This window comes from Siphateles boraxobius, unplaced genomic scaffold (genome assembly GCF_051911475.1).
Source record: "Siphateles boraxobius isolate OS27281-9 unplaced genomic scaffold, OSU_SipBor_1 46, whole genome shotgun sequence".
NCBI classification, from domain to species: Eukaryota; Metazoa; Chordata; class Actinopteri; order Cypriniformes; family Leuciscidae; genus Siphateles; species Siphateles boraxobius.
In genome coordinates this window covers 16,876,955-16,890,384 of record NW_027509097.1, presented here as the reverse complement: position 1 = coordinate 16,890,384, position 13,430 = coordinate 16,876,955, and the positions used below count along the sequence as shown (strand labels likewise).

The 13,430-nt window shown below is 37.4% G+C and overlaps 2 protein-coding genes and 1 long non-coding RNA gene across 5 annotated transcripts in view; 2 read left to right on the top strand and 1 right to left on the bottom strand.

Moving 5' to 3' along the window:
* Positions 1-10,520, top strand: part of rhbdf1b (rhomboid 5 homolog 1b (Drosophila)) — a 43,931-nt gene extending 33,411 nt beyond the window's left edge. For all 3 annotated transcript variants that reach the window (XM_077201084.1, XM_077201083.1, XM_077201085.1), the window contains 13 exons: positions 1,030-1,152; positions 1,908-2,071; positions 3,652-3,903; positions 4,058-4,169; positions 4,249-4,323; positions 5,425-5,586; positions 5,670-5,770; positions 5,856-5,919; positions 6,008-6,102; positions 8,013-8,088; positions 8,309-8,409; positions 8,559-8,712; positions 9,753-10,520. In XM_077201084.1, the coding sequence (XP_077057199.1) occupies positions 1,030-1,152; positions 1,908-2,071; positions 3,652-3,903; positions 4,058-4,169; positions 4,249-4,323; positions 5,425-5,586; positions 5,670-5,770; positions 5,856-5,919; positions 6,008-6,102; positions 8,013-8,088; positions 8,309-8,409; positions 8,559-8,712; positions 9,753-10,172 (1,899 nt within the window). In that variant the 3' untranslated portion in view covers positions 10,173-10,520. The remainder of the gene's footprint in view (positions 1-1,029; positions 1,153-1,907; positions 2,072-3,651; positions 3,904-4,057; positions 4,170-4,248; positions 4,324-5,424; positions 5,587-5,669; positions 5,771-5,855; positions 5,920-6,007; positions 6,103-8,012; positions 8,089-8,308; positions 8,410-8,558; positions 8,713-9,752) is intronic.
* Positions 1-13,430, top strand: part of shisa9a (shisa family member 9a) — a 736,130-nt gene that overhangs the window by 493,432 nt on the left and 229,268 nt on the right. The gene's annotated exons all lie outside the window — the stretch shown is intronic.
* Positions 12,902-13,430, bottom strand: part of LOC143710127 (uncharacterized) — a 36,679-nt gene continuing 36,150 nt past the window's right edge. Inside the window, exon 3 of the long non-coding RNA XR_013194474.1 lies at positions 12,902-13,154. This is a non-coding gene — a long non-coding RNA (uncharacterized LOC143710127). The remainder of the gene's footprint in view (positions 13,155-13,430) is intronic.

Below are 13,430 nucleotides of genomic sequence, written 5' to 3'. Positions count from 1 at the left end.
AATAATTAATAAAAAATAATTTAAAATGATTTTTTTTCTTCTTAGTATCTATTTGTTTTTATTATATTAATCATCTGGAATCAGAAAATAATTGTGGTTAATTGTTTTTAAATATAAACACCAATTTGTGTTAATAAAACGGTCTTAAAACATGGAACAATATCATAATTCCAGTAGAAATACCAGAAGAGAATATCTTTATTATATTAGACAACGGAGGGCCTTCAAGTCAAAAATATTGAGAACCACTGATTTATACCATTGTAGATATGTCTATTTTAGTTGCATAGAACTGAATAGCCCCAAAAAGTGATTTCATTCCCCAGATTTCCTGTGAAGTCATGCTCTGGTTTTATTATCATCCTCCGGACATGAACAAAGCAAGTTCCCAGACAGGAACAAACAACAGGATAAAGCGGCAGACTCATTTCTGACAATTGCAAAAAAAAAAAAAAATCACGCTTTTGATTTGAGTCAATAATCATTTCTTAAAATTTGGAAATCTCCTTTGAGCTTGAGTGCCCCAAATGTCAAAGTGACGTAAATGCAGTTGGAACAAGGAAAGGGCAATCCCATAAACCCAGCCGTAGTGATTATCATAGATTACTTCAGAGGCTCACTTTGACGTCCTTGTAAAGATTTTAATAAACAAATATTACCCTCCCCCCGATAATCTGTTATGTTAAAGTTTATCTCTGGCTTGACTTGTTGGCCCAGGATTTGGCCCAGCTCCATTTAGTGCCTGAGCCCAGATGACCAGGCGAACGGCCTGGGAACAACGCTAACAGATGGCTATGATAATTCCACTTGAATGTTCAGCTGTTGGCCTGATAGAATATTCTGGAGCAGGTTGAGGTAATCTTCTGCTTGGCCTCAGAAACAGTACAGCTGCATTGGAAAGGGCATTAGATCTCACCCATTGTTTGTGATGTATAATATGTATATCTAGATGTTATGTACCCTTGTGTTCATACATGAATATAGTAGTAGTAAACATGATGCTGTTGATGAAGATGACTCTGGTTTTAGGGACGCTCTTTGCGGGAAGGGACCGTTCGGCGAATGCAGAGGCGCAGTTTTGCTGCAGCCAGTTTCCTAGATGAGGACACTGTGGATTTCCCAGATGAACTGGACACCTCCTTCTTTGCCAAGGTGAAACTGACTACAAAAACTGGCGTTTACAGCTCAGACCACCTCAATGCTGCCACCTAGTGTTGGAATATGTAAAGACCATTGAGGTGGAATTATGCACCACTAGCATCAACTGAACAGCTAATATTAGTATACCTAAATACTGCCCAACTTCCATTGGTCGACAAACAAATAGTCTCACCCCAAACCTACACTGGTAAAGGAGGTGTTTCTGTGTCTAGATGGTTTGAGATATTCAAACAAACAGACCAATGTTTTTGATAGGGTCTGAGTCACATTCAGTTGATGTCCTTGTCAGTCTACAAATGGGTTACAGTTGCCTCTGCATATTGAGAGGGATTAGTATTATTTATATATTATTATAGTATTTACTCATATTTAGTATTATCTTTTATTTTTATATTTTCTGTTTTCATTTTAGTTTTGTCATTTTTATTAGTTTTGGTTTTTTTTGCATTTCTATTTATCTTAATTTAATTTTCTTTCAGTTTTTATAGTAATTTTAGTACTTCAATTTTTAGCTTAAGTTAGTTACCAAGGCAACATTTCAAATTTATTTAAAGAAATGATTTGTAATAGTTAAAAAAGTTAACAATAACAACACTGGCTTGAATAGGGAAAATAGCTGGGAGATATGTAACCATTAAAAAAAATGACACATCTGAGAAAACAAAAGACAAGTCATCCAAGAAATTAAGCATCAATAATGTTTTTGTACACCAAAATGTGTCTGATGTGGCCATTTGTTCCTTTAGGATGGGTTCACACATGAAGAGCTGTCCACATACGCAGACGAGGTGTTTGAGTCGCTTTCTGAAGCTGCCATTAAAGAAACTGACGCCAGTAGAGCTGGAGATGAGAGGGACTTGACGGGCAGTGCCCTAGAGAAGACAGAACTGGAGCGGAGCCATCTTATGCTGTGAGTTACATGTGCAGTTTGACAAATATTTTTGAGTTTGTAACGTTATTCTGATGCTCTTAAAGCTCTTACACACTTTATCGACTGTAAGGCTGATTATGAATGTAATTTGATACTTACGACTGATCATCCCCAAACACGCCGAGTCAGGGACCGTTGCGTTCAGTCGGTGTTCACAATCTGCTCCTGTCGTTGGAAACAGTCTAAAGTGTGTTCAGTTCAGTCTTGTTTCAGCTAGTAGTTAAGTGTGTCCCTGGCTTAAAGGGATAGTTCACCCAAAGATGAAAATTAGCCCATGATTTACTCACCCTAGGTGTCATCCTAGGTGTATATGGCATTCTTATACAATCGGAGTTATATTAAAAAATGTCCTGGCTCTCCCAAGCTTTATAATGGCAGTGAGTGGGGTTAATAAAGGCTTTCTGAAGCGAAGCGATGAGTTTGTGTAAGAAAAATATCCATATTTAACACTTTACAAAGTAAAATTCTAGCTTCCGGCCAAACAGCCAATACGCAGTAGCCTCACGTCGTCAGACTCAGATTCTAGTCAGAATGTGAGTCTGAAACTGCTCCATTGGGCTGTGATTATGGGGCGTGTGTCAACCGAACCAGGAAATAAAAGGCCTCTGCACTCACTTGGATAGACCTAGAACCAATCAGAGCAATGGAGTAAGTGACGTATGTTGAGAGATAGATTAAAGTTGATAGATTAAACTTTTTCTGAATCCCGTAGGAAGGACGGCAAAAACATCTTTCCCATCGACAAATGCCTTGATCGCGGTTCTCTGTTCCTCTTCTAAAATGAATGCGCTGCCTATATTTTCTATAACACACGCGATAGCGGAATATACACAACTCAATTCTCCAGCGGCAGCCATGAATTCAACCCAAGCACTCTGATGACGTGGATGGTTACATTACCGTTGCTCATCTGTCCAACATCGTATAAAGCCCGCCCTGACAATTTGATTGGTCCGAACAATTTTCTGTTCGGGCGTAACAGCTCCTCAACGGATCGAGTCCATTTTGTGGGCAGGGTTCGGGCTGGCATCCAGGCTAAATACGCAGTATACTTGAGCCTAAAGCGCAACTTACGCAACTTATGACGTCGGAAGCAGTCTAGCGTAAATATCAGCAGTACGTCGCATTACTTGCATAAGTTGCGCTTTAGACTTAAGTGGAATCTGAATGTTCGTTTGGCGGAAGCTAGTTATTTTACTTTATAAAGTTTTAAATATGAATATTTTTCTTACACAAACTCATCGCTTCGCTTCAGAAAGCCTTTATTAACCCCCCGGAGCCGTGTGGAGAACTCTTATGATGGATAGATGCACTTTTATGGACTTCAAGACTTCAAACGGCCACTCACTGCCATTATAAAGATTGGAAGAGCCAGGACATTTTTTAATATAACTCCGATTGTATTTGTCTGAACGAAGAAAGTCATATACACCTAGGATGACTTGAGGGTGAGTAAATAATGGGCTAATTTTTCATTTTTGGGTGAACTATCCATTTAAGTGGAATATTCTCTGCATGTACTTTAGAAAAGCTCATATCTATGTCTCTCCATGTCTCAGACCTCTCGAGAGAGGCTGGCGTAAGGGAAAAGATGGTACTCTGGTTCAGCCTAAAGTGCGCTTACGGCAGGAAGTGGTTAGTGTGAGCGGTCAGCGGCGTGGACAGCGCATTGCTGTGCCTGTTAAGAAACTCTTTGCCAAGGAGAAGCGTCCTTACGGACTCGGCATGGTGGGCAGACTGACCAACCGCACCTACCGCAAACGCATTGACAGCTATGTGAAGAAACAGATTGAAGACATGAATGACCACAGGTATTTAACAACATTGTGTGTGGGTGCTTGGTGTTGACTATTGAGATTGCTTGATGGTGACTGGATCGATGCATGTTGTGCATTTACGATAACTGCACGTTATGAGTTATATGTGTCTGTACAGGGTGATGAATTGAGTTATTTTATCCCACAGGCCTTTCTTCACTTACTGGATCACCTTTGTCCATTTGCTGATTACCATCTTGGCAGTTTCTATCTATGGCATTGCACCTGTGGGCTTTTCACAACATGAGACAGTTGATTCTGTAAGTAAAATGTGTTTTCGGTTTTGTTGCATTGTGCTTGTGTTTATCATGGTGTGTAACAGGTTGTCATCTGTTGTAGGTCTTACGAAACAAAGGGGTTTATGAAAATGTCAAATTCATGCAGCAAGAAAACTTCTGGATTGGACCAGATTCGGTAAATATATTTACAAAATTTTAACATATGGATTTGCCTTAAAGTTTTTCTAAATTGTAATTGTGCTGCTATGTCAGTATTTATAAAACAAAATAATCTTACCACCTAGCGACCCGAAAAACAACACAATCTTCCTTAAAGAGAGGCCTTTAGCCCTTCTTGTAGGTTACCAATATTCCTTTTGTGTTGTTTGAGGTTTTAAGTGCATGTGTAATATTATAAAAAAAATCGTGTTCAAAAATACTTAAATTTATTATAAAATGCTGTTTATAATTGTCTTATATCAGTGTTGTTATTAGTAACTATACGTAATACTGAAAAAAATAAATGTTAATAGTTTACAATAAGGTCTCATTTGTGAACATTGGTTAATCTAATATTAACTAACATTTAGCAATATATTTGTATACAACATTTAATAATCTGTGTCAATGTTAATTAATACATATGTAGCAAAAATGTATTAGTAAATGTTGAAATGAACATGAACTACGATTTTAATAAATGCTGTATAATTATTCTTAAGTGTTATTTCATGATAACTAATGTAGTTAACTTTAACAAATGAAATCTTGTGTAACGCTAGATAGAAATATTGGTAACACTCTACAATAAGGTCCCATTTGGCAACATTAGTAAATGCATTAATTAACAAATAGCAATACATTATTAATCCTAGTTAATACAACAGATGTTGGTACAGGTCTGTTAAATAATATTAACTGATACAACTTTTGATTTTAATAATGTATTAGTAAATGTTTTAGTAGATTAGTGTATTAGTAACTTTATGAATGCTTCACAAGTATTGTTCATTGATAGTAACTAATGTTGTTAACCAATGTTAATGAAATGAACATTATTGTAAAGTGTCATCGAAATATTAAAATAGATAAATAAAAATGACAAAAGTACACAAAATACTAAAGCTAAATACATAAATTAACCCTAAAACATATGAAAATAATAGATAAATAAAAATAGTAATAAATACTATAATATTATATTAAAACAATGCTAAAATAATTGTATTTTCGTTTGAGTTTAGCGCATTACCATTACGCTCTTGCCTAATCTGCAGTTGTTTTCCCTGTCCTGCAGGAGTCGCTGATTCACCTCGGTGCTAAGTTCTCCCCCTGCATGCGTCAGGATCAGGAGGTGCACCAGCTCATTCAGGAGAAGAAGGACAGTGAGCGGCACACGGCGTGCTGCGTCCGTAATGACCAATCTGGCTGCTTGCAGACCTCTCAGGAGGAGTGTTCGGTCAGTTCCTGTTCCTGACCTCGCATGTATACATTAATGTGCGCACTCAACCTATTTTTACACAAATGTCCCTGTATTCTCAGAGTACCCTGGCATTATGGGTAAAGTGGCCTCAGCACCCAAGTGCTCCGAATCTAGAGGGAAAAGTGCGTCAGTATGGCTCTGTGTGCCATCAAGACCCCAGGTACAATTCGAACCCCTTTTACTATTTTACACATCCACACCGCATGCGGACTGTATAATCTTATTTCACACATTTGTGATGTTAGGATTTGTCTGGAGCCTGCCTCGGTTACTCCTCACGAGTGGCCTGATGACATCACCAAGTGGCCGGTGAGTGACGGATTCTTAACAGATGAGTGATATGAACACTCGCTATTGCCTCATTTTAATACTGTTACACACCATTTTTGTCTCTCAGATATGCACCAGGTACAGCACAGGGAACCACACTAACCTGCCACACATTGACTGTGTCATCACTGGCAGACCCTGCTGCATCGGAACCAAAGGAAGGTGAGGAGAACATGCACACAAACACCATTAGATATTAAGTTATTCAAATGAATTAACAAAAACTGATGGCAGTGACAAATATAAATCCATTTCATTATTTTAAGAGCTTTAAAAAAAATACAGTACTTCAATGGTAAACATCTACCTTAAATAGGGCTGTCCAGCGTTTAAAATGTTTAAACCGATTAATTACATGATTAATCTAATTAATCGCACATCAAATTTGGCTGAGAAATTACTCCCAATAGAGCATTTAAAGTCATTATTGTGTTCAATGCTAAAAGCATCTGGTAGACATTACAGAAAGTATCGTTCAGAAATAAATATTTTATTTGATTCAACATAACATTTACTACACAAAACTTTAATGCTTGAATGGCCATGATTTTTTTTTTCAGAAGCTGCCTCTGAATTGATATTTAGATACAGTATATTTAGAGAGCAAAACAGTTTGGTTACCAACATTCTTCAAAATGTCTTCTTTTATGTTCTGCAAAATAAATGAAGTCATACAGGTTTGAAATGAAATTGGGGGCAAACAATCCCCAATATAGAGATGATACTCTAAATAAGAAACTAAAACTACCAGTAGGTGGAGGTACATATTTACAAAATATATAACAATGTTCTAGTGTTTGGATATTTTAATACAAAAATCGTACATATTGTGCCTTTAAGTCGACTATACTGTAGTTAATTTGTCAACCATTTGGCATCTCCATATTGTATGGTTTTGTTTTTTTGTTTCGTTGTATGTATTATTAGAGTGACTGTATATTGCAATATGTTTATATTGTCCTATTATTATGAACTTTTAACAATGTGCAAAGGAATTATCACAATATTTTGTACTGGGTTACAAACAAACTAATATCTCCAAAATAAATGAGCTAACACAACATAGAATTGACATTTCAGTTGAGCCATGTTCCATTTGGAATTATAAACATATATTGGTGGCTACAACTAAAAAAGTAAGATGAAATTCTGATAGCTTGCAATCTTAAAACAGTATAGCAAACTACATAAAATGCATATAAATATCAGTTGCCACTCCATATCTCCCAATAATGTCTTAGTAAGATGATATTTAAATGCTTTGTAAGATGATATTTAAATGCTTAGTAAGATGATATTTAAATGCTTAGTAAGATGATATTTAAATGCTTTGTAAGATGATATTTAAGTGCTTTAGTTTTATGATAAAGGCTCTTTAGTTTTTACTGTGGGTGGCAAAATATATAATGCAATACAATACAATGATGATTGAGAGATGTTCAAATGAACGTTCTCAAAAGCCTGTTGTATCATTTACCATGATTTATCAAAAAAAATGTTGCATGAATAAGTCAACCTAAGTTGCTTCAGTCCAGTAAGTGCATATCCTGAAATATTACTAACAATATAAAAGTTATTCTTTCTTTTTACTCTATAAAAATAAATCTAGAAAAGTATAAACTATCAATCAGACAACAGAAGGCATGTAGTAGATTAGATTATAACAGGTTTTTAGCATATCATTCATCATGTTGATAATTGTGAGGCCTTAGAGATTTGAAAATCAAATATGATACAGTAGCCTTTATAGAGTTAATAACCCTCTCATGTCATGTTAATCAGACAAAATTTGACCCCTTGCTTGAGTTGCGACGCACTCCATTAATGCTAGATTCATGAAAAAATTGGAAGGCCTCATCTAGTTTGGGATGATGTAATGAACGGGAAAATAAATCTTCAGTGTTGAAATAGTAATGAAATCAACTGCTGAATTAGCAGATGATTTAGGTTTTAAGATAATGAAAACATGATCAAAATTCATATAAAGGTTTCCAAACGTTTGACTGGTAGTTCATCTCATGTTGTCCTTTAGCAGGTCAAATTTAAAATAGTGTAAATTGTGATCTGCACAGGTGTGAGATTACATCAAGAGAGTACTGTAACTTCATGAAGGGATACTTCCATGAGGAGGCCACATTGTGTTCCCAGGTCAGTGGACATTTCTTCCTGCTGACATATCCGTTTAGATCCTATACATTATGTTGATTTATCTAGAGCAGTAGAGTAGTGCAATGTGCAGTTTTATAAATTGCAAGCAGGGGGTGTAAAGAGCCACATCTGTGCAAGTGCCTATAATTAGAGCGTACAGACATTTAGCTATAAACTGTAATTTGTGTAATTATGGATAAAACTGATTATCATCTCTCAGGTGCATTGTATGGATGATGTGTGTGGCCTCCTGCCTTTCCTGAACCCAGAGATCCCAGACCAGTTCTATCGGCTCTGGCTCTCTCTCTTCTTGCATGCTGGGTGAGTAGGAAGTGTGATCCGTTGCAGGGGGCCCATAGTGAATTTCGCAATAAATGAAATGCAGTGTCGGATTACTTATCCTGACTGCTCTTTCTTGACAAAGATAAAGCCTTGTTTGATTGATTGTGAAAGTCTCTTCCTCTCTGCAGGATCCTGCATTGCCTGGTGTCTGTCTGCTTCCAGATGACCATTCTGAGGGATTTGGAGAAGCTAGCGGGCTGGCTGAGAATCTCCATCATCTATATCCTCAGTGGGATTACAGGAAACCTCGCCAGTGCCATCTTCTTACCGTACAGAGCAGAGGTACAGCCCCATGAGTCTTAAAATCCACACATTCAGTAATGAGATAATTTAATATAAACCCTCAAATGGTAGCAATCTCACTTTTTGCATTGGTCTTTAATGTTATCCTGTAGTTATTGTATTGTTATACAGCATTATACAGTACGGATTTTTACATGGTTAGACTTTTATTCTTCAAATAAATGTTATTATTTTAAACTTTCTATTCTTTAAAGAATCTTGATGCATCATGGTTTCAACAAATACTGTAGCACAACTGTTTTCGACATGGATAAATGGATAATAATAAGAAAGCACCAAATCTGCATATTAACTTACTATATTTTGATGGTCCACATTAGACATTCTAACTATAGGTAACTTTGCAACTACATGTTAACTATTATTAGAGTACAAGTAGACTGTCTGCTTAATATTAGCTAAAACTTTATTTTGATGCTTGCCCAACAGACAATCTACTGACTATAAGGAACTTTGCAACTACACGTCAACTAACTCTCATAAGAGTATTAGTAAACTGTAGTATAGGCCTACTGTTCAAAGACTTGTTAGTAGAAATAGTTGACATGTACATAGACGTGTAGTCGCAAAGTTATAGTCAGTAGAATGTCTGTTGGGTGAGCATCAAAATAAAGTGTTAGCTGATATTAAGTAGACAGTCCACTAGTACTCTAATGATAGTTGACATGTAGTTGCAACTTGCAAAGTTACTTATAGGTTGTAGAATGTCTAAAGTGGACCATCAAAATAAGTGTTTATATTAGAATAAATTAGCATGATTTCTGAAGGATGATGTGACACTGAAGACTGGAGTAATGCTCCTGAAAATTCAGCTTTCAAAAACGCTGACAAAATCATAAACGAACATAATACTCATTTGAAACAGCTTTTCACATATTATATAGCACCTCAATAGGCATTTTCACCTGGTTATGGCCAACCATGTTAGATTTATATCCCTGGTCTAGTTGGACCAGTGCAGGAACTCGGTCAAGCCATAAAACTAACTAGTAACCCCTTCTCTGTCTTTCCAATGCCAGGTGGGTCCGGCTGGCTCTCAGTTTGGCATCTTGGCCTGTCTGTTTGTGGAGCTGATCCAGAGCTGGCAGATCTTGGCACGGCCATGGAGGGCCTTCATCAAACTCTCATGCATAGTGCTGTTCCTCTTCGCCTTCGGCTTGCTGCCCTGGATAGATAATTTCGCCCACATCTGCGGCTTCTTCTCAGGCTTCTTCCTTTCCTTCGCCTTCCTGCCATACATCAGCTTCGGCCGCATGGACATGTACCGCAAACGTTTGCAGATCTTAGTGGCACTTACTCTTTTCCTGGGCATCTTCTCCGGTTTCGTCGTTCTCTTCTATGTTTACCCCATCAAGTGCGAGTGGTGTGAGCTTCTCACCTGCATCCCTCTGACGGACAAGTTTTGTAATAAATACGACCTCAATGCTCACCTCCACTGAGGCCCTGCAGAAGAAGGGCTGCAATGGAGGGCAGTTGGTCGCCAACTCCAGCTTTTCTGCAGGCCTGGACTGATTTCATTAAGGATTCTTTGGCTTACTACATACAATCTTTTTATATAACGTAGGTTTTATTGTTTTTAATTTCTCCGGCTCAGAGAAGAGCCCGCCCCAGGAGGGAAGAATATTAGTTATGCCAATAGTGCCTTTTCACTCAGTACCAGCTACTGCCATATCTGAGTCCTGTTAGAGACAAACCTGTAATGTCTGTAGTGCTACTGCAGTGGTAATATTCGGTAGTGTTTTAGCTACCTGATCACATGTAACACAAAATGAATTGTGAAGAAATCACATTTCTGGTCATTTTTTCTGCCTAAAATAACGGTTCTGCTCTAGTGAGCTGCCTACATAGTCAAAAATTTTATTTGCAAAGCGAAAATACAAAAACATTTACGTTTAAGGACTAATAAATTATGCTAATTTGCATCTCAAGTAGTTCTTATAGGAGCCACAGCCAGATAGGAAGCAACATAATTATGCTGTCTTCAAGGGGAGGATCACATGTGTCCTTTATGGGACTGGTTTCTCCACAATGCATTTCTATACTAATATTCATTTGATACTAAAAAGTATCAACAAAAAGAGTTAAAGCTATTTAAAAATATATAGAGGAGATGAACAAAAGTGACAGTGAAGAAGATATTTTAAAAAAAAATGCTGTACTTTTGAACTTTTCTTTTTTAGTTTCCACAAAAATATTAAGAAGCATAACTGTTTCCAACATTGATAATACTAAGAAATGTTTCTTGAGGACTAAATCAACATATTAGAATGGTTTCTGAAAGATCATGTGACCCTGAAGACTGGAGTAATGACGTTGAAAGTTCAGCTTTGCCATCACCGGAATAAATTACTTTTTACTGAATTTTTGATCAAATAAATGCATCGTTGGTGAAGATAAAATACTTCTTTCAAATACATAAAAAAAGACATACCGACCCAAACTTCTTAATGTTAGTAGGCTAAATGGTTGTGGTCAGAATTATTGTCTCCCTGGTAAATATGATCAAAGATGGCTGTAAAAATAAATCTGCATCCTTTTGATCTTTCATTCAAAAAATTAGCAAAAAATATAACCTTTCATTGAAGTAAAATAATTGAAAGTGGGGGGTAAATCACAATATGAGATAAAGTTTTTCTTCAAAACATGTTGACCACAATTATTGACACCCCAAGATTTTTTTAGGAGTAAAATATCTCTTAAGTATATTCTGATTCATATTTATATTTTTGGCACACCAGGGTGACTAGGAAATGAAATTGTCTAGCTATGACTTATTTCACAGGAGTATAAATGAGGAAACACAAAGGGCATTCATCACAATGAGCAAAACCAAAGAAGCTGCAAAAGATTGTTGAGCTTCACAAAATAGAAAGTGGCTGTAAGAAAATAGCTAAAGCATTGAAAATCCCCATTTCCACCATCAGGGCAATAATTAAGAAGTTCCAGAGTTTGAGTGGCCAAAGACTCTTAAAGGATCACAGATGGAGAATTGCAGAGATTAGTTGAGTCTTGGGGTCAGAAAGCCTAAATAAAAATGTATAATGATCAAACAACCCCCCGTATCACCACATGTTGTTTGGGAGGGTTTCAAGAAAAATCCTCCTCGCTCATCCAAAAACAAACTCCAGCATATTCAGTTGTCAGACACAACTGGAACTTCAAATGGATGAGGTTCTATGGTCAGATTAAACTAATAAAAAGAGCTTTTTGGCAGCAAACCCACCAGATGGGTTTGGTGCTAACAGGAATAAAAAGTACCCTGTGCCCGCGGTTAAATATACAACTGGATCTTTAATGTTCTGGGCCTATATTTTTGCTGGAGGTCCTGGACATCTTGTTCAGATACATGATATCAAGGATTCTAGCAAATACCAACAGATAAAAAATCAAAACCGAAGGCCTCTGCTAGAAATCTTATAATGGGCCGTGGTTGGATCTTCCATCGGGACAACAATCCAAAACAAACATCAAAATCAACACAAAAATGTACCACTGTGTGAAGCTATACAGAAATCACAAAATTAAGCTTCTGCCATGACCATCCCAGTCCCTGACCTGAACCCTATAGAAAATAAGTGTGGTGAACTGAAGAGAAGAAGCACCAACATGGATCTGGGAATCTGAAGGATCTGGAGAGATTCTCTATGGAGGAATGGTCTCTGATCGCATGTCAGGTGTTCTCCAAACTCATCAGGCATTATAGGAGAAAATGCTCTGTTATTTTGGCTGTTATTAAAAAATATATTATTTATATTTTAGGAAGAGGGCCCTTGGCATGGATCATCATATTTGAGGGTCTTTGGCATCAATAAGTTTGAACATCACTATGTTATAGTGTTGCAGTGTAAGCTTAGCAACATGCTAATGTCAAAGTCACTACATAATGTCAAAATGTATTGTGAGTCGTGCCTCGGTTCACTTTGTGCAAGCAACTTAATTTGTAAGAATTGCAGGATCAGAATCATTCCATTTCAGTTAGGAAGCTGTCTGTGTACACAGTAAACAACAAGTGCGCTCTCTTTGTTTTGTGAGTGATAATGAATAATAATGTTGATATGAATGAACAATAGATGTCACGTCCAAACTCTCCTCAGTTGAAAATCAAAGAATTATAAAATAAAATATTCCCTATTGTTTCTGTTCCTGCAAAAAGCATGGCTTTACATACCCAGAGCTTTGACGCGTGTGCTCACACGTCTGTTCCTCAGACAGCTGCATGTGTTTGCATACTCATCTGTGACAGAGGATGATTGGCCCTGATCTCAGAGCAGCTCTTTGTGCCGTAAGTGTGTGGGGGAGGTTCACGGTTCGTGTGCTCCGCACTGCCTGCCATCAGCCTGAAGGATCTGCAGGAGTCTGGAGAGCGCATCACTGCATTAATGGAGCTCCATCTTCACGGTCCAAAGTCTCTCCTCCACCTCCTGTAAAAGAAAAAAAACAAGAGAAAAAGGCTCCTCTATTGTGTGGACTATGCTAATTACAAGTCTCCCATCCCCCATTTCCCTAATGTAGCAAACACAAAACAGCGAACCCTGTGTTAGTTTAGCTGAAATGGTAATTAAAAGCTAGCTAATTAATGTGTGCGCTGGGCTCCGTTTTGCAGTGGTCGCTCAAGTGCTCTTCTGCTGCTGTTCACAAACAGTGCCACTGTGGCATAAACTCTTAGATCTGCAACAAGAAACAAATCCCAGCATTCC